The sequence below is a fragment of the Gavia stellata genome, chromosome 27 (genome assembly GCF_030936135.1).
Source record: "Gavia stellata isolate bGavSte3 chromosome 27, bGavSte3.hap2, whole genome shotgun sequence".
Classification (NCBI taxonomy): Eukaryota; Metazoa; Chordata; class Aves; order Gaviiformes; family Gaviidae; genus Gavia; species Gavia stellata.
Window position 1 is genome coordinate 7,399,095 of NC_082620.1, and position 21,634 is coordinate 7,420,728.

Here is a 21,634-nt window from a genome sequence, read left to right on the forward strand (position 1 = left end):
ATCAGCTAGTGCTTTCCAGGTAGTAATTGATATTGAGAGAAGTAAAAATTCTTTTCTAAATGAGATTGAAGCAAATCAAATACCTGGGCTTTTGCTGTTAAATTTTTCTAAGCTTAATCTTGTTAACAGTAGTGCACTGGTATAATACTAATGTACTAGTACACAAGTGCAATAGTGAAGGTGTTAGTTTAAAGATGCTTAAGGAGAAGCTCATTCAGTAAAAACAAAAAGTAGTGGACGTGTTTATTGTTTTATTCAAAATGGGATTTTTGGCTCATGTTTGGACCCAGGTTTACCCTTCCAAGGTGTTATATCTTCAGGAATGTCTGAACACAAAACCTAACAGATTTATTTAATTTGATGGTGACACTTCTTGATTTCCTTTGAGACTTTAGTTTCACTAACTGTCCTTGACAGGAAGGCCTGGTTTCTCAGTATCTGTCTTTGTTGTCCCCAGATTGGTTGGAAAGCTGGAAGTATCTGTTGGAAATGGAGAACTTTTAGAACAGTTATATTTCTAGTTTCTTGGCAGGGTACTGAGTGTTTGCAGGGTGGAACATGATCAGTGTTTTGCGTGAAGAGTGAATACCTACTGCTAAAACCAGTTGTCCGTAAGGTTTAAATTGTGTATAGTTATATGAAAAATGATTAAATGCTTTATTATCACAGATCTGAATTTTGCAGTACTATGCTAGTATCATTCAAATTTTGATAGGTTTTTAATATATGGTTTTGCACTGGGTATTTAGGACTTCTCCCTGTTGAAGTATTAAAGGTAGTCTTTGATACTTCTAAGAATGATTTTGTTGGACAAACTAATCAGGTTTTAGTAGTTTCATTGAATTCATTTTGAGTTTCAGATGAGAAAATGAAGTTCATTTTATTTGAACCTTTTAAAAACTGGATATTCACTTTGCTTTTGTTACTGGCATGAGTTGCTTCAGCAGCCTTAAGATCATTTATCTATGATAATTGAATATATTTCTATGAAGCAGTATGAACAGTGTATCAAATATTGCAGTTGTATGATGTTTTTAAATGGCTTAAATTTTGTGCAGACCTCTCTAAATGGTGAAGAAACTTCTGAATACGTAATTGAATTAAAATGTCTTATAACTTCCTCCAGACTTTAGGCGATTTTGTCATTCTGAAGAAAATATGTAATGATGATGGTATATGTAAGGGAGCATAGATGTTCACAATTTCTTTTCTGGGAATACCCATGGTGGTTATCCAGCAGGAGTTCTGATTGTTCAATTACTCTATTTCAGGATATTGATTGGGTACAGACAGAGAAACATGTGTTTGAACAGGCATCCAGTAACCCATTCCTAGTTGGTTTACATTCATGCTTTCAAACAACAAGTCGGTAAGAAAGATCTGAAATTATTTTGTTTTGAAAATCTTGATCATTGTGCTAACTGCTTCTCATAAAGCAAACACAACCACTGCCATCCCATGGTCAGTAATTTTTGGAAGGAAGCATTAGTATTGTCAGGGATTCACTACTACACCAAAGCCAGTTCTAGCAGGGTAGCTTAGCCAGTGTGGTGTGGAGAAAAAGGTAGGACTTCCCATGTCCAGATCTGAAGGGAGAAGATGAATGAGAATGAGGAGGAACTGTGTGCTGTCTTCCTGAGCACAGGCGGTGTGGCTTTGGGAGTAGGTTGGTAGCAGGGTAAAACAGAGCTTTGTAAGAGATAGTTTATAGTCCCTGATTCTATTGAGGAGGGCCGAATCGGTGCTCAGAGGGCCAAACTGTAGTTCTCTGTTCTTCAAAATAGCGTAAGAGTTGGGCTGCTCTGTAATAATAGTTTTTAATAGCAACTTAAAAACCTACATGTGTATGAAGTATTTTTTACCCATATGAGGCTTATGAGCCCTTAGCACATATTAATGAAGTATGTGATTTCAGTTGAAAAAGTGGTTAATAAACTCTTAGCTACTTTGAAATACTAGTTTTTTTGTCTTTGTGTGCACAGTCCAAAGTGGATTATTTGCTTCTTATTTTGCATTTGGAATATGAAGAAAATCAAGAAATTTTATGCCCATGCTTATGTATGTCACTGGGGAATTTGCATGTGTGTGGATTTTGTGGTTGTTTGGGGGTTTTTAGTTTTCACAGGCACCTCTTTGCTGTTACATTTTTATGATGCCTAGTGCCATATGTATCATAATCAGATGATAAAAGTGATTCTATCCAGCTTACTTGAATGGTATGCAGTGTAAAGTACAAACAGTTTTAAGATGTTTTCATGGTTTGTCTAGTAATTTATCCTTAAGAATAATCACTTGCTCATTAGAATGTGTATTACCAATTTTTAAAATATGAAGGCATGCACTGTGCCATTTCTTCAGTCCCCAGACTTTCAACCCCTTAATGGTTATAGTCATAGGAAATAGCATTTTCCTAGCCATGAAAACATAGCTAAGTTAAAGGAAATAAAGAAGCTGCATGAAGAGCATTCTGAAGGTACATGGTCTAGAGTATTTTGGAGCAGGGAGAAAGAATGATCTGCGAAGGTGACGGACTAAGGATTTGACCAAAAGAAATTTGTCTTGAAGACAGAAAAAAATTAATCTTTAGACAACTAACAGACTGTTGTGAAAGGCCCTTTAAGTTAAACCAAGATTCACAAACACCTTCTCACCAAATATGAAGTAGTGTTGAACATGTAATATAAAAATTCAGGTGGTCAGGCAGGGTGAAGTATTGAGAATGAGGTTTCTTATAAATATTGGAAACAAGAAAAAGGCTGAAGTCAGCAACAGAAAGATCCTTTGCATGCCACTTTGGTAGTTATGCTGACATAGTTGAGAAGCAGAAATAGGGGAAAAAAATATGCTGACTGTAATCAAAACTTTCTGTACTCCTGTTGTATTTTTAGGAGTCCTGTTTTTCCAGCCTAGCTTGTCCTTGCAATGAAACTACAGGTTTTTGTTTATAACTTCAGCCATTTACTGTGGATATAGCTATCATGTCATGAATTCACAATTTGGTTATAGCTGTAATGTTGTAAAATCACAATTATGACCTCATTACAGGAACAAAGAGGAGCATGAAACTGAATGTCAAGTGAATAAATTCATCAACAGCAGACTGTATTAACTGGCCCAAAGAAAACAAGTTGTAATATGAGAACAGTTTGTGTATGAGTATAATAAGGGGGGGAGGAGTTCCAAAGGAACACATTCTTTCTCTTAAATATAATATTAAATAAATTTTTTAGATAAAAGAAATGCGTACTTAAAGATGCTAAGTGATGCTAAATGTAGCTGTTTACATTGTTTCAGATACTAGTGATGCTTGTTTTATTACTGTAAAAAAAGTAAATGTGCCTTGGGCTTGCCCAGAACTGCCAGATAAGTGTCTTCCAAGGATGGCAACAATCTGAAACTTCCATCCTGCAAAACCGTTGGTGTTTGAATAAATCCTACTAAAACCAGCAAGGACTACCTGTATTCACACACTTCCGTGCTTCAACATGACTTGACACAGGAATGCTGTAATATAATACTCATGGCATTGTTTTCTATTTTATTTATTGTTTATTTGTTTTCAGCCTAGTGTTTATATCCTTGTGGGGAGGCTACTGAAAGACTTGCAGGCTGGGCTGTGTCCAGTAATTCCTAGTTTAAGTTTTTAACACTTCAAGTGTTTCAAATGAAGAATCCTTTTCAAAGGGGAAAAAAAAAAATCTTCTTTAATTACCACCAATTAGAATGGTCTGAGAGACTAGAGCATGTGTTTTCCAAATGGAATGTTTTCCAGTGTGTGAATATATGGAAAGGAGTTTTCAACTCATGGGAAATTAGGTATATAAAGAAATGCTGCCTCCTGGGATAGCCGCAGCCTTCCTAAGAAACTCTCACTCGGCATGTTCCTATCCTGTAGGTCTCTCTAACCTTGGCAGCACTGCCTGGATCATATTTTCCCAAGGACGAAACCTTTCCTACAGACTGTAACAGAAGTCCTTTTATATGGCTGATTCCACCTATATTTCTTTCCCCTACTGACTTTTCTCTTGTTTGTTTTGAGAAGACTGTTTCAAAAACTTGTTCTACAGAGGAGCTAACAAGCCTTGACGCTGCAGCCTTTCTGTGCCCAGATCTTCCATTTAGTGAATATGCTATGTGGAGAGTAACAGAAGTGGGTCCATTACACTTTCTTTTAATTCACGTTTTTCTACAGATAAAGCTCTTGGCAAAGTCAAGGGAGGATGGAATTTCATTATCTGTCCTGCCAGCTCACCCAATTTAGTTTTCATGTCTAATAAATAATGGACAGATGTGAATTGAGTCTCTCAGTCCTCAAATTCTTTAGTCTCAATCTATACAAATAAAACAGAACATTTTTTTTCTTCTACAAATGACAGTATGTTTCTTAACTGTATCAGAAAGAGTTCAGTGATGATCACAGGGTTTAATACAAGTAATTTTGTATGTGTATATTAATAATATGCTAGATCGTGTAACTTTAATTGGAAAAAAGATTGTGTCATATGCTATTCAGATAAAACTTTTTTTTTTGAAAGTAAACTTGGGTTGCATTCCTCTAAGTGAGTCTTAGGTTATCTTGCTTTCCATAGATCTGTTTGAGCTTTTCAGGAACTGAACCAGCATGAACAGCAAGCTTCATAGTTCTATATTTAATTAATATCACAAATCCTACAAAACATATTGAGCTCTGTGATATTGCCAGTGCTTATTAATTATTGTTAATGATGAAGTAATTTTTAAAAGATGATGATCTTTTAGTGGCAAAACTATAGCAAAAATACAAATGAGAATTTTCAGATTTTGTCCGTGCAGAAACCTTGTTGACTTAGGTGTATATAAACTACGTTTCATCTACAAAGCTATTCAGATTTGATGCTGCATCTTGGCTGTTAAAAAAGAACAATATTTAGTCAAGCAGAGTAACAATTTAATAATTAATACATCAGGGTAAATCTGTGTCAGATTTAATAAGAAAGGTTTGAATTTAAATTGATGTATCATTGAAAGTGTTTTTAATCTTAAAACCTTTATGTTAAATAATCAGCATTGTTTCAGGCAGGCTTGTTTTTTTTTCAATCAATCAGATGTTGTTATTCGAAGCAGTGCGCTCACTGAGCAAATTTATACTGTGGAATTTTGTTCCATAAAAGTCAAAAGAATCAACATCTTTGAATAAGAGATAGTCATGTAACTACGTTATTAAGTCTTTTTCAAATGAATGACAATTTTACCTTTTTTAGATAAACGTTCATTTTTGCCATGTGTCATCTTCTAGCATACTTCCATGATTTGGCTATTATTTCTAAGTAATTTTTAAAGAAGTCTATATATCATTATATGCTATGGGGTTTTTTACATCTATCGCCGAGTGAGTACTTCATTATATTAGGTAAATGCTGTTGTCTTCTGTACTGTTTAAATAGTTCTGCAGGTTTCACACTGAATATTAGCCTGCTGTATGCAGCTGTCTGTCCTTTTACATTTAGTCTGGCATTTAAGGAAAGGATAGGATCCTACCTAATATGGATCAAATAAGTACTCTCTTTTTTTCTCTTAGATAGTTTCTGTAACTATAAGAAATCTAGAAGCCTAATTCAAGAGTGGAAGTGAAAATGGCTCAAACTGGGAGGATAAGAATAGGTTTTTTCTTGAGTTTCCTTGGAATCCATTAATTGTATTATATACTTTCAGATTGTTTCTTGTCATAGAGTATGTAAATGGGGGAGATCTTATGTTTCATATGCAACGGCAAAGAAAACTTCCTGAAGAACATGCAAGGTATTTTACTAACACAGTTATAGTGGGGCTTTTGTGTTGCAGTTGTTTAATGTTATATGAAATACTTTCCAAACTTTATTCCATAAAAGAATATGAGTAGCGAAGAAAGAACGAAAGGTTTATTCTTAAATTTAGAATGTACTGCCCTGGGAAGAAATGTTACTTTTTTTTTTGAAGGATACGTATTTTTTTTAAAGAAAGCAAGCATTTTATAAGTAGTAATAGTTATTCCTATTTACTTTTGTTTATTGCTTCATATTTAGGTAATGCTTCTTTGATCTGCTGGTAGAATTTGTAACTATTCTACTTATTTTGGTCTTAAATTGACTTAATACAGTGTTGGTAGGAGAAGACGAAAAATCTATTTTGCATGGCTTTGCACTACATAAAGTCTCATCATAACTCTTAATAAGCTGAAAATACAGATCTTCTAAGTCATACTTAGAATTTTCAGAAAAAGTTCTCTGGGATAAAGAATAAATATTTTCTTAATTATTAGAATGAAAAAATAATTTCCTATATTTAATTTAATGAAGGGTTTTACAATATATGAGATCAGTGTCCTTAAGAATAAGTGTAGCTTCTTTTTGGTATACTGTTGATAGAGAAAAGCTGACTGTAAAGTGACGTTTTAAGAACAGATTTTTTAATTGCACTAGCTTTTGTGCAATATTAATGCTAATGTGAATTTTATCCTTTTTAATTTCAGGTTTTATGCTGCTGAAATTTGCATTGCTCTGAACTTCCTACATGAAAGAGGCATAATCTACAGAGATTTAAAACTAGACAATGTTCTTTTAGATGCAGAGGGTCATATCAAATTAACAGATTATGGCATGTGCAAGGTAGCAATTTTTCTTACCTTTCTTTCGTTGCTTTGTCATTCAGTAGTGTGTCTCACTGGTTAAGCTTTTAAGTCAAATGCTGCATCCAGGGATATTAAGAGAAGACTGAGAGAAGTTATCCTTATCTTAACACTAGTGTTACTGAGCCCAGAATTTGGTTGTGGAATAGGAACTTTGTTCTGAAAAATGACTGTTGAAGAATAGAACCACATTTCTAACTTTTTCCTTCGTGTATTTCAAGAAGTTTGGCCTGTTGGCCAAGTTAATTTCTTTTATCTATTTAAGTTTCCTACGTGACCCAAGTTAGAAAATTCCTCCTTAAGACAAGTATGTTTTTAAAAGGGTCTTTTCCATCTCTTAGTAACTGTGCTCCTGTGAATATAAATTGCATTCATCATTCTCTGGCTGGACTGTGCAGGTTATTAACCAACAGGGCCTCTCTAGTAGCTCAGTTCTTACGCTCCAATCTTTGGCGCTAAGAGGCAATTCAGAGAGCATCGCTTTTGAAAGCACCTGGTCAAGTGTAGCATGTACTTAACGTGATGCAGAGGAAAGCAAGAAAACATCAGTAGAAAATACTAGTGTAGAACATACTAAATTTAAAACTTATGTCTGTGAAATTGGAATGCCAGACATAACTGAAGTGGTTGTAATCTGACAAGAATTCTGCTGTCCCCTTAGAGCTGTTGATTTGACCTCAAGTCTCCTTGATATTGCCACTCTGTTTCTGGCTAGTATGTAAAATGAGATTAGAGTCCAGTCTATTTCTTGGTGAGAATGAGATTCTGAAGCCAAAATTGCAGCTGGCATTGTGTTGATTTTTAGAAGTCCAAGGATTGAGTGTATAATACTAATTTTCATTTAGCTTAAGAACATGGTTAAGGCGTGTTATGGTGACATAAAGAGGAAAGCTTGTCTCATTCCCTCCATAGAATAGATATTGCACCAATTTCTAAGAATGCTGGACTAGAATATTTCTCCCTATCAAAGTGCATAGGTTATGGGGCTTCGTTTGGAATGCAGCAGTTATGTAAAAGTTTGATTCCTTCCTTCCTAAAAATAGAAGGCTTTTTCCTCAACATCTATTTGAAAAGGACTTCCAGATTGTTTTTGATCTGAATTTTTTTAAATTTATCTGTAAATAGTGAGCAAAATGTTGTTACAAATATGTCGTGACTCAGTTTTAATCAATTAATTTGCTGAAGATAAGCTGTAAAGTCATATTCCATGAGTATTTATTTTGCTCTAGTGTTGCCTTTTTTGAAAGGAAGGTCTTTAGACTCCCTAAGTAACTTAGCTTTATAAGTCTAAGGGAAATTGCTGGAAAAGGAGGTCAGCTTTTAATTTATGAAATGATTTATGCATGTAGGAAGGTTTGGGCCCTGGTGACACTACAAGCACTTTCTGTGGGACACCAAATTATATTGCACCAGAGATCCTCAGAGGAGAAGAATATGGTAAGCTGTGACTAAACAATTTGTAGTTATAATAAATCATAAAGCAAAATTCTAGTTGTAGGTTGGTTCAAATATAATTATTTTTAGATTTCCACATTTTCATGCCATTATATGTTGAGAAAATTGAATGCATATTGTACAATTTAATTTTTTCTGAAACAATAAGGTTACTTTTGTTTTTTCTCTTGCGCTCACTCATTTCAGCTTCTTTTAAATCATACTTTCCCTGAAAAATAGCTATTAAATGATACTGTAGCAAACCCAAGTCCACTCCTTGAAGAACTTGACATCCCAGCTACTGTTGTCCTCCAGACAAGGCTATAGAGTGCTGTAACAAAAAATTACTGCTTATGCAGAAGTCAAAAGTATATATGGTCTTTTTAACCAGTGTTGTTATTTGTGAACTGTTCTAATCAATAGGTTGAATCTGTCATGTAGTTATACTATAATGTTCAGCTTCTTTAAAAAAAAACCAAAAACAAACCACTGAATTTTCATTGATGCATTGCTGTCTGGTGGACACCTACAAACTCCTATACAGATTACTTCTGTAATCCCAATTCAGAAAACCCTCTCAAGTCTCATCCAGTGACAGTGTAAGTCATGATGTCTGTGGCTTCAGTGAAAGTAGAGAATTTCAGGACTTTGTAGAACCAGGCTATTAATCTTCATTTCTGTGAGAGAGACATTTAAATTCAAGGAGTCCTAGCTGAAAATCTGCTCTGAATATTTACAGGGTTCAGTGTGGACTGGTGGGCTCTCGGTGTGTTGATGTTTGAAATGATGGCAGGAAGGTCTCCATTTGATATTATTACTGACAATCCAGACATGAACACTGAAGATTACCTCTTCCAAGGTATAGTCATTTTGATTTATTTTTTTTCTTTCTTGCGGGGAAAAATAATGAAAATTAGCAGTTCCAGTAGGACAGTTAGGTTTTCCTTTTCCATTGTTATCCTATAGCTACTTTTAGATCTATTGTAGATAAAGGGCCCCAATATTTCTAGTTTTTCATCCCAGGAATTTGTTTTGTTGAACTCAAATAAAATGGTGTGGAATTAGGAAGCCTTCTTCAGACAATAAGATATTTTTAAAATATGTCCACAGTTCAGAAATAACAGATAGGAATTGTATGGAATGGTATCTTTGTTAGAAGGCAGTCCACAGGCCAAGAATGAATTTAAAAATTGAGTGCTACATGAGAGGACAGGAGGGTCTTTCTTGACAGAAACATATCAACCTGTAGTTTTGCTCTGGATAACTTTTAAATTTTTTATTTTTTTTTACTTCTGATGAAATTAATTTAACTCTTTTTTTTTTTTTTAGTTTTACCCTTCAGGAGTAGTGATGTGTGAATTTTTCTAAACAGAAGTAGTAATATTTGCCATATTTATTACAATAGAAACTCTGTAACAGTTTGGGGAATTGCGAAGTTGCCTACTCCCTAATATGCAGAACCATTCTTTAAACTAGTTACTGCAATTATGTAACAGAATCTACCAATTACTACTCACTACCAATTACTATCAATTACTGTTTAAAATCACATTTTTCCATATACTGAGGACACTGAAAAAGTTTTAGTCCCTGTTTATACTACAAACAATACAAAAAGATAATGAAGCTAACATTTCTTTTAGGAAATCTTGAAATGTCAGTATAACAGTGCCTTGAATTACTGTAGCTCCTTTTGTTTGCATTATTTTAAATAATTACAGTATCTCCCTATTTTCCAAATGGTAACGTATTTAAATAATACAGTGTTTGTATTGAAATCATGGTCAATGTCATAAAACAAAAAACAATATTGCTGTTTTTAAACCTGTGACAGTTATTCTTGAGAAGCCAATCCGGATTCCAAGGTTTCTTTCTGTCAAGGCTTCCCATGTGTTAAAAGGATTTTTAAACAAGGTAAATAACATTCTTTTATTTTTAGCATCTAAGATCTGGAAGTCAGAGCTTCCTGTTGAAAGCAATACAGTTAAGAAGTTAATCTGCTTACTATTAAGAAAATCTATAAAACCTTGGTATCCTGTATGTTAAAAAACCCCACTTCTTAGTTGCTAATTTACTGAGGGAATTCCACAGCACAGACTTGATTTAAAAGGCTGCACCTAGTGGAAAAAAATAACTATAGACAAGCCTATAAACTCTTTTCTGTAATACTTACTATTAATTTAATTAAGCTGATGGAAATCTATAGAACCATTATAATTTTTAATGGAGAAAAGAAGGATATTAATTATACTTTATTAAATCTAGATTTTTTTTATTTTAAGAAGTTGTAAAATGTCATTTAAAAATGAAATTTCAAACAAACATAATTTAAAAAAAAAAAGATCCCTTGATAGCCATAATACGTGTATCTTAGCAGTAGTTTGTGTAGTAATGGAGAATGCTGGAGTCATGTATGTGGACTTTTTGACAAACATGGGCTGTAACTGGCTTAGAGTATGTAATATGAGTTTCTGTGTTTTCCGCAGGATCCCAAAGAAAGGCTTGGTTGTCAGCCGCAGACAGGATTTTCTGATATCAAGTCTCATACATTTTTCCGCAGCATAGACTGGGATCTGGTAAAAATAATTACTTCTGTTTATATGTGTTTAAAAGGAATAGATTCTTTTAGTTTATTAATAGTGTATATATGTAACAACCCCATTAAAAAGAGTGAAATTCAATTCCATAAATGGAAACAATATTTTGCTTTCTCCAGGTGACATAACATAATGGAAACAAGCTTTATTTCATGACCAAAAATCTGGCTTGCTTCCAGACTCTACGAATGATTACAACTTGGGATATCATTTTTAAAACATATAATGAATTTTAGAGAACATTTAAAAAAGCATATTAAAGCATTGGTGGAGCCATTTATTCCTTGGTTTCTATTTGTAGATTCTGCCAACTCACGCATTGGGTTCTGCTGCTGTAAAACTTATCCAGCGTACACACAACGTGCCTGCAATTGTAGTGTGAAGGACTGCATAGATTTCCAGTGTCAGAATTCAGTGCCTTAGTATTCTGGGTGGTCATTTCATATAGTCCTATTAGTAAACATTTCAAGCTCCATTGAAAAAGGAAGTGTGGACCAGCAGAGACAGCCTATTGGAATGCTATTCCACTACTTCATTTCTCTTGTTGATTAGAAACGTTTCTGCCTTGGCAGGAAGGTTAGTAGCTGATTAACACGGCCAACAGACTGGGTGAAGTGTCATGAAACCAGTTTAGATACAACCATGGAAGATGAAGCGCTTCAGATACATGAAGCATTTGTATTCTACTTGTAGTACATTAAAAAAAAGACTGGATTGACAAATTATATAATTTTAAAAATGAGTAGGATTATTCGGGTAGGTAACAGGGTTTAGTAGCATGAGTAGGATCAGGTCCTTTTTTTTTTTTAAGGACGTGGCTTGAAAGCAGTGTGGTTATAAAAAGTGATTCTCTGATTCTTACTTTCAGGTTTTCTTTATTACTGCTGGTGCGAGGGAAGTTTTTAGTTCATGGTGGAGTAGATGACTTGCATTTCAGTGGTTTTGCAGGCATAAAATTTTATTGAAACTGTAGTTTTTTAAAAGCTTCTGTTGCTTGGTAATTGTGCCTACTTCTGTCTTCATCATAGAAAACCATCACAGAAATGACATTGTTATGTTTATTGACAGTTGAGCAATAAAACAAGAAGTCAGGAACACTGCCTTATCAACATTACATTTAATACCTAGTTGAACAGTGAAAAAATAGGCACATAATATTGTCATAGTCCTAGGAAGTCTACAGGAAGTATAGAAACAGGCAGGCAGCAGTGCCTGTAATAATATGAAAGAGGTTCAGAGAAGGAGAGAAAACTGCATGATTACGTTTTTACTTTGAAGCCTGCTGTTCAGACCTTCATTGCTAACATTCTTCAGAGAAGATGTTCACTACATAAGGAGCCAGTGTTTTAAAATCCCTGGTGTTTACAAAATTATTCCTATAATGAAGGCTGTCTTTAATTTTGTCAGACATCCCTTGTGTTGTACTCTCCCTTAAGCCTAAGTGTTATTTTTCTATGTTAGCTACCTAGTGGTGCTATAATGCAACTTGCTTGAGTTTGTGGTAGAGCATAAGTGTCATGAACTGCAGGGTTTCTGTTCTGTTTTGCAGAGTTTTTTGAGAGAGAGGGAAAGAGAGAGAAGACTGTTGGATTTGTATTGTTTATTTGTATAAGAAACTCTTAATTGCAATTGGTACTTCTTGGTCAGTGTTTATGCTGATTTGAATTTTGATTTTTTTACCTTTTTTTTGGCGGAAAGCTTTATTAAATATCTATTAAAAAACACTTATGGAAAGATTTAGGTGGTTGTCTGTGCTGTTTTGTGGTATGATTAGGACAGTGCTATTCAGGAGTATCTAAAACATTAGATTAACTTTAAGCTAAACTTCTAATAAGAATGTTGGTAAATACATTCAGGAGAAAATGAAAAAATATTTGCAAAGCTTTTTTTAATTATTAGAAGTGTCTTTGAAATGCAGCTGATGAGTAGAAAAGGTTTTGACTTAAAAGCTTTTCCAAATCTTTCCAAGTTGAAACACAAGGAAACAAGAGTCTAATGCTGACTAAAATTCTTTACTGTGTGAAGCTTGAGTTAAATGGAAAAATAAATAATGGGAAAGTGAACACTTTTTTTTCCTAGTATTAGTCATCTGAGTTGTGTGTGGCACAGCTAAGAACATTTTAGATTACTCATTCGGCGTATAGGATGGCTTAACAGCATTCAGAGAAGTACTAAGACAACCTTTTTTGATTGTTTCAGTACATGAAGTCTGTTCTTATCCTAGTGCCTGTTTTTGTGGTACTTATCCTTTATATGCTGAAAAAAGAGCTACAAAGCCATGGGTACTGTTAGCTGTGTATAGAAGCAGTAAGGTTTTTTTCTAGAGCTGCACTGACATTTTTTAGCTCATTTTCTCAAGTTAAAGGCTGCAAGTTCACTATATACTTTATTTAAGAGTGCTTTTATGCTTTACTGATACAACATAAAAGAGGCAGTCTGTTTAACATCTAGTTGAATGCCTTGCTGTTGAAATGTTAATGTATAGCTACAGCTGACTCATAATGACAATCTTACCACCATCCTCCAATTTTTAAATATTCATTTTGCTCTTTCTTTCACAGTGCCATTCTTGTTTGGGAGGAGGTAATTTGTCTTCCTTACAACTTTCATTTCATGATCCTTTCTAAGACCCGATAACTGATGGGATGTTGATGTTTTGAGATTCACTGCCCAGTTGTAGTTCCATGATTTCTTCATATCTCCAGCTGTACTAATCATGTTCTTATTGTAAACCTGGAATGCAAGATTTTTCTGTGATCGATCACCTTTTTGTTGTTTACTCTGTGCCAAGCATAATGAGATGTCCTGGCTTAAAACCAGGTTTCCTACCCATGTTGGTAATATAAGGAATTATTGTGGTCAGTGGTAACTACTTTTCACTTATATGCTTACCTGGTTTTTTAAGTTAGATTATGGAGATTGTAGCTTTGGTGCTTTCTTTTAACTTAATATAAATTTTAGAATTAGAATCTGCTACTACAAATTGGACTACATGACAGATTTTTTGTCTCCACTGCTATGGTGGTAAGACTTTCAGGCTAAAGGCCAATTCAAGTTATTTATTCTGTATAAATGTGTTGCAGTTAATCTGGCATAAGCCTCTCTTTCTGCTAAATAGAATCAGTAACTTTCCCATACTTGTATGCTTATGTTCCTAAATTGCAAGTTTTATTTTAGTCTTGTGTCCTCTGCAACTCTGTAGAACATTAAACTAGAAATCTGAGTCTTAAGATCTATGTTACAGTTGCAATTTCTATTTATGGCCTATGATATATCAGAAATAAGTCTTCTCTAATTGCACACAAGTGCTGTTCCTCAGGAAGAAAAATAAATATATTGTGCTAACTCTTGTATGGCAGCAGTAAGCATCTATGTGGGAATTTTTCAGTCCTGAGTGTAATCTACCAAGTTAGAGAAAACTTAAATGACGGAATTATTTATGGACTTTTATTTTTAAATGCAGAGCACTAATTATATTGGTATCTGTTGCCTGGCTTGTAATATATGTTACTTAGGTATTTTGACATTTCACTCCAATAGCATTTAAAGTAGTTGAATTTGTAGAGTTCTTTTGTTACTTATTACAGAAAAAGTTACTATAGTAACTTCTGTTTTGAGTATGCGATTTTCTTCTTTGTGTAAACTTGGCTTTTGTAGTTAGTGTTGTTTTGAAACATACAGAAGCCTTCCCTTTTTTCTTATGAAACTGACCTACAAAATTAAGAGTTTGGGAGCCAATACAGTTTGTATAAACTCCTGGTTTAAATGGGAAAAATCTGTTTACATTTTGAATCATTTTATCTTGAAAGTGACAATACTTTATATATAGTCCATAAGAACGACCAGGAAGATTAATAAAAATCTTACATGGAATGGTGGTGAAAGGATTTTGTACAATTTGCCCATTTTACTTGGCATGTTCTGGAGAGAACACCTGTGAATGACATACGGACTTGATAGCTCAAGTATGTTACTGGTATGCAGCAACACAGATGAACTTCGTAACGTACAGGCGTGACAGGTGTAATGCATTCGTCACTGTGACTGGAGAACCTTCTTCAGGAAAATGTCTTCAAAAGGTTATTAATGAAATTGAATACTATTCAGTGTTAATCGGATATGACTAAAGAGTATGAAGGATTTGCAAGACCCCTGAGAGGATTTGCAGATCTTCGTGTAGGAGATCCCTCTTTTCAGCCTGTTCCATCCAGACCTGCAAAGAAGTTGGAGCCAGGGAGAAAGTTGTCTGAGTATACTGTGAGAATTCACAAGAAGAACAGTCTCTGGTCAAGAATAAATCTAGAAAAGGGAGCAAGGCTTTTTGCATCAGAGCTGCTCCTGGATAATAATTGACCATCATCTATTCCCTTAAGACTGCTACCTCTAGACCAAGAAGGCTGGACAAAAAAAAAAAACCACTTTACTTGCACTTCTGGGACAGGGAGAGGGGGCAGGTCTTGGATCAGTTTATCAAATTCAAATATCATAGAGATGTTTCAGAACAAATCTTTAAAAATGCAATTCCAATTGTGATCAAAATGGATTTTCCTCTTTCCTAATTATTTTCATCCTTTTTCACTCTTAATACTATAAGCCTTCAAAAAACCTACCACTACCACACTAACTAGGGAACCAGAGAAGTCAGAGTTGGCTCTTTAATCTTGGGGAGTGATCAGTGATGCACTCTGTGGTAAGGGATCAGAAAGAAAAATGGTCATTCACTTCTTTCTACAGGAGTTCTGACAAAACATACATGATTTTTTTTTATTACAACAAAATTGATTAAATTTACTCACCATAAACATTAGATTTTCTTACAGCTTTTGAGGGCTTTTGAAATGTTATTACTATTGCCCTATGTTATTATATTTGGAAATTTAATTATCGTACTAACTTTGTCTTTTTACTGAAGTTAAACAACATCATTTTAATCTCCTCTCTCTTGGTTTAATGGGCAATAAAACACTGAACTGCAGTTAAGCAGATGGTTTAAGTACCATCAATCACTGTAAAAATGTATTTTACTGAATTTTTTGTAATTGCAAATAGATATCATGAATGTGATCCACATGTGAATACTGTAAGGATAGAATTTAAGCCAGGAATGAAGTGAGACAGAGAACTAGAAAGATCCCTAATTGAGGTGGCTTGTCAAAAGGTTTTGGAGCTATTTTAAGTTATGGTTAAAATCTATGCAAGCTGTATATCTTGTATAGTTTTTACTGAATGTGTTTTCACAACCTTAAAATCATACAAATGGGGTGATTTTGCCTGTGATAGTACGCCTTTAAGTAATGATTGGAAGATAAGCTAGTTTTCTATTCTCTGCAGAAAAGTATGAAATTGCTCCATCTTCTTGTCACCAGCTTTTAAGTCTGCAGTGAAAAACGACTGCTTTACTGCCTCATTCTGTTCTGGAAATGCTTTCACGCAAGTTCCAGATTTGTTCAGCCACTCTGAAGCAGATACCATTTCTTGAAAGGAAACAGGACTATGATTTGGATCTATAGGGGATAAAAACAGCCTAAATAAGGGAATACCAGCGTTCAGCCTCTTCTGAAATTTATCCAGGAAAAATCCTGTTACCTCCCTACAGATTAAAGTGCTAGATTCTTTAAAGAGTTTTCTTTCTTCCTAGGCATGCTGAATAATAAAGCACATATCCTACGTAAAAGCATGCTGGGACAGGATTAATCACTCCTGTTTTGTAGCAACATACACATATACTTTAAAAGGAGAAAGCATGATGAAAATTCTACTGAAACAGTGTGGAGGACTGAATTGAAATAGTATGTACATTTCCTTTCTCATCTCAGAAGAGGGATTATCAAATGATGTAGCTACATAACTTAATTCTCAGTGATGCCAGATGACCCTCACGATCTCTGAATTTGTTACTGAATTTCCTGTACTCTGAACAGACTATTCCATGTCATTTGTGGAGTTCTGTTACTGTCTTACTGGGACCAAAGAAGGGTAAATATGTCAACACAAAAATACTAAATTTCTCACTGCAGAAAAAGTAGTACTTTACATAAACCGAAGTGAATATTGTAACTTCGTGAGACAGATGTGTCCAAATGGGAAGTTTTAACCTGAGTCTGTGTTGAAAATTCACTGATTTATTAAAAAAACCCCAAAAGGTGGGCAAGGGGTAGGGATGTGTTCCCATAGGAGATTTTTTTTGTGTTGCTAGGGTGCTTTAGTTTGCCATATTTGGCTCAAAAGTAGAAAAAGTCTGGAAATTGCTGGTAGGTTGCTGGAAATAGTAGTGCAGAAAATGAATGGAAACCTAAACAGTGTTTAAATCTCAGAAGAAAATGTTATGTTCAGCGTGGCTGATGAGACAGTTTAGCTTTAATCAGTGGAAGAGAATGCAGACACAGTGCGAACTGCACAGCTACCATTTCTTTAAAATGGATCTTACCTCACTGGCAGCTTCACAGTAATGAGCATTAACAGAAAGTTGGGCTTTGCTTTTGCATGAGCACATACCAAATGATGTTTCAAAAAATTAAGAATTACGACTGGTACTAAATACTGTCTAGCATTTAGTATTTCAAAACTGTGAAACAGAAAGAGAAGACTATCTGCTACTTTCCCAGCAGAAGGCATGTAGTGGTGGGCTAACAGCCTAATTAATGTACTTCAATTTTTAAATGAAAACTGTGAAAACAAAACTTCATAAGGAATTTCAGTCTCCATACAAACCCACATATTAAGACAGGCTTGTCGCTTTGTCATTTAATACTGTTATCACTGAGGATGTGTTGCATGAAAACAAATTGTGATTTTTTTTTTTTCCCAATTTTCCGTTAGTGTCATTAGGTCTCTTCCAAAGGGAGTTTTGAATGTTGATTTTCTATCTGATATCTCTCTAGAGGAACGGTGACCTCCAGTGGCCAGCAAGGCTAACCCAAACTGTATATACCACATAGGCCATAACAGATCAGAATAATGATCAAGTCTGATAGCCTGTCTCTATCAAAGCCAATACCAGAAGCTTCAGAGGAAGGTAAAAATGGCTCCAAATGCTCCTAGCCTACATTGTTTCTCATACAGATAACTAACTTCCTTCTGATTCATGTAGTGATCAATTTTGTGCCCTGTAGCATGAGTATTGATATAGATTGTCTAGATGTATAGCTCAAAAATAATGGTCAGAAAATTTTGTAACATTTTGTATTTTAACCACAGTTTTTAAGTACAAACTTCTGTGGTGATAAATTCCTTAATATAACAGGGGGAATGTAAGTGGATTATACTTCCTATGGTCAAAAAATGTATCTCCACAATTCAGAGAAGGCAGAAGAATTCATTTAACCGAACTTCATTCTGAAATAAGTGGCAGTTTATTCTTTAATCAATTGCATGCCTATTGGAATCATTACCCAAAGGAAAATTTTTAGTGGTGAATGAGTTCCATAATGTAATTTGAAATCTTATCCTCACTCTCCCTGAAAACATCTTTTCTGCCCATACATAAAGGCACAATTTTGCACTAGGTTGAATTTAAGTTTTATACGGAATTTAATAAGGATCTTAAAGTTATTAAGCTTAATAATTACATAGTCTTACATGCTGTTGACAGTGAAGGCTAAGCTCTTGGTTTTGCAGAGGCAATATATTGGTGAAATTGTCTATAGCCTATCTGGAATTTTTGAGTATCGTTAATATTACAGTGTAAACTCTGTTACACAAATATCCTGGTTGAGATTCTGTGTTCATTTCTTTAAGCCATGCTGTTGATTTATTTTTTTTGAGGGGAGAAAAATAAACTGTTGCTATGGCATCTTTGTCCCTTTATGATCTGACCAAAGGATTCCCTCCAGCAGGCATAGGTACATCACTTGTCATAAGTTATGCACTGCATTCACAGATGCCTCTGAGTGATTCTGTTACCCAGAATTTACAGCTATCCTTCCTTCCGTTTACTGTCACCTTCAATTCTGCCCCAGCATACCCCCTCTCTATTGCAGTGGGATCCATGCAAAAAGTTTTGTACCTCTGTTCTGATATAGCTCTGTGAGATTCTTCATTACAAAGCCTGTACCAGTGGGATGCTGATCCTGTTTAAGGTCCTGTAATTTCTGCTGAGGTGACCCACTGAACAAAAAAAAGACATATGATAGTGACAAGCACACTCTCTTAGTATTGGAAGCCTGGATTTATTTACCTTATGTTTTCCTTTGTTCTTCTAATTAATGTTTAATTCACTGATGTTAAATGGGAAAACCAATTCCTAACTGTGTCATACAGAGGAAATCCTTAGTGTTTTGTAAGACCATTTCAAACAACTATGGAAGCAAAGAATGTAGCTTGAAAGCTCACTCTGAAAATAGCAGTGCTGACAAATGTATTATACGCATTCTTCAGAAAGGATGTTAAGAGATATACATGCCAACACTGAAAACCAGGATTCACACAATCTTTTTTGCATTCTTACCTCAAACTTTTCTATAATTTTCTTCTATGGGCAAAGTAATGACTTGAATCCATTTATTGGTTCAAGATTGCTGTATGTAGTCAGAGCCCCCTTAAATTAAAGGAGCTTTGTATGAATGCAGCATATCAGTTAAGCAAATGTTTTGCAGAATTGTCATTTTAGATGGTCATAAATAGAAGAATTGTGAAAATACATGGTTGTCTATTATGTATAATATAGTTATGGTTGTTATAATTGCTAAATTGGCTACCTGGGGCCAAATTAAAATTTTCACTTTCTTTAATGTTCAATAACAGCTCTTGAAGTGTTGCTGCAAGAATTGCATTCTTTTTATGAAATATACAAAATTTACTAGCATATATAAATAATTACAAGAAAGTAGAACTATAGTTGATAAAGAAGCACATTATATGAGGCAATATATGCTAGCATATTCATTGAGATGGTATATTTAATTGCCAGTTTAATCATTTGTCATGCCTTGCTCTGTAACTAGCATGCTGGTTATCCTTTTGAAGTTCGGTTTTTAATGAAACTATGTTTTCTCAGTCTGATACGTGGCTAACAAGAAGTGCCACAGGTCCTAAGATAATTTTGGAGCATGAGAGTCAATGGCAGAATTTTTGAATAGAAAAATGAGGAGGTTCAATGAAATATTTAAAAAATAAATAATAAGCATTGACATTTTAGAGACAAAGGTGAATTTTCCAGGTAATCTTAATGTTTCTCGCAGTACTCCCGAGGTCAATGTGTTGCAGTTGTGCCTGATCCTCCAAATTCTTAAGGCTTGGTGTTTATGTCTGGGAGTTCACTGATGTGAAAGTAAATACATAAGCCAGTTGGTTTGTAGGTTTTAACCATTTTAAAATTCTTTTAATTAAACCTTTTGAATAACAAGTTGAAAATATGTGATTTATCTTCCTGCCTTTTACTGTGGTGGTGTATATGTTTTACTGTTTGGAATGTATGGCGTAGTTGTATATGGTTTGGGAACTAAACTTCCGGTGATACCTCCTGAGTATTCCATATTGAGCTATAAAAGAAAGAATATAGATTGTGAAAGGGAAATTGATCGAGCTTCTACGACTTTGTATAGGTTAAAATTAGTCTGGATTCAATTACATCAAATGAAGGCTCCATTTGAGAGATTTAATGTTAACTCCCTTCAAATGCTTATGTTACAGCAATATTTCTGTTAATGTAATTGTGAAGGAGGAGGGACTTCCACACTGTACTGTTTATTTGCCAGTTACGACACTAGTAAGTTCTGAACCATTGCATCAGGTTCTTTCTGTTTCTTTTGAAGACCTCAAAGATGCTGCATTCTGTTTTATGTGAAAATGGGCATCCTGGTAGATGAGACCAATTTAGTTCCCCAGTGGAGGAAGGCAGGGGAATTCAGCTTTTATCTGTTCTGTCTCTCAAAAGCAGCTGTCTAATCGGGACACTTGCATTGGTTGGTAGTCAACAACTGAAGTTTCTTGAGTAGCCTGAAAAAGAAACAAAAATGGAGAGATGGACATGTGATCATGGGAGAGGAGGTGGAGGAGATAGAGGATGTTGGATGTGCGAGGACTCTGAAGTGTTGTGGTCAGTATTGCATGGGATTTGGGAAAGCTAAGGCCAGAACTCAGTCGCTTATTTCTAAAGTACTAATTTCAGTCTAACCCAGGTGAGAGTCCAAAGTAATTGCAGTAGCTTCTTTAAAGAAATAGGTTTTCTCAGACCGAATGGCCATGCAATATCGAGTAAATCTAGAGTATTCAGGAAAACTTAATTAGTTGCTTGTGATTTTGGACTCTGAGTCTTACGGGTCTCTTCCAACCTGAGATATTCTATAATTCTGTGAATTTTTAATGTCAATTTGTGAGCTAATTTTGTTTCAGTGTATGACTTTTTTCATAATTAATGTTTAGTGAATATGATGATTCTTTACTTACTGAGCTAATGAGATTTCTTCATGGCCAGTTTGCCCATAGAGTTTTGCCATATCTCTCATTAATATGTAGATGTGAGGATCTTGTATTTAGAATGAAAGATACTATTAATTGTTTTTAGTTCTACTATTTTTCTATCATCGGTTACTGTAGCACACAGACATTTTGGTTTTCTTACTATTTCTAACTAGTAAGGCATTAGAAATGCATAAAGGTACATTTTACACTTTCTAAAACGTTATGCTTTTTCATACATAATTCTTCTCTAGCGTTAATGTATTCCATGTTACTTTTGTCATATTCCATCTCTGAATTACATATTTTAGTAGAAGGTATTACCTCAGCATACTGACAACTATAGACATTAGTATTTGGTCAATCGTTGTTCCGTAAAACACACAGATGTTTGTAGAACAAACTTAACTAAAATCGTATGATGTTAAGCAACATAATGTCTTTGAAATGCTGTGAATTTCTAGTTAGACTAAGAAGTGTGTGGAAAAATTAGCTGTTCTGATTGTGTGTTATCAGTGCAGTTCAGTTCACACAGTTTTTATTAAAGTTCCTGTCTTTGATG

At 34.6% G+C, this 21,634-nt stretch overlaps 1 protein-coding gene across 2 annotated transcripts in view; it reads left to right on the forward strand.

Annotated features, from left to right (window-relative positions):
- Window positions 1-21,634, forward strand: part of PRKCZ (protein kinase C zeta) — a 67,125-nt gene that overhangs the window by 40,494 nt on the left and 4,997 nt on the right. For both annotated transcript variants that reach the window (XM_009812612.2, XM_009812613.2), the window contains exons 10-16: window positions 1,272-1,369; window positions 5,692-5,778; window positions 6,488-6,623; window positions 7,993-8,080; window positions 8,817-8,936; window positions 9,912-9,991; window positions 10,564-10,653. In XM_009812612.2, coding sequence (XP_009810914.1) covers window positions 1,272-1,369; window positions 5,692-5,778; window positions 6,488-6,623; window positions 7,993-8,080; window positions 8,817-8,936; window positions 9,912-9,991; window positions 10,564-10,653 — 699 coding nt within the window. The remainder of the gene's footprint in view (window positions 1-1,271; window positions 1,370-5,691; window positions 5,779-6,487; window positions 6,624-7,992; window positions 8,081-8,816; window positions 8,937-9,911; window positions 9,992-10,563; window positions 10,654-21,634) is intronic.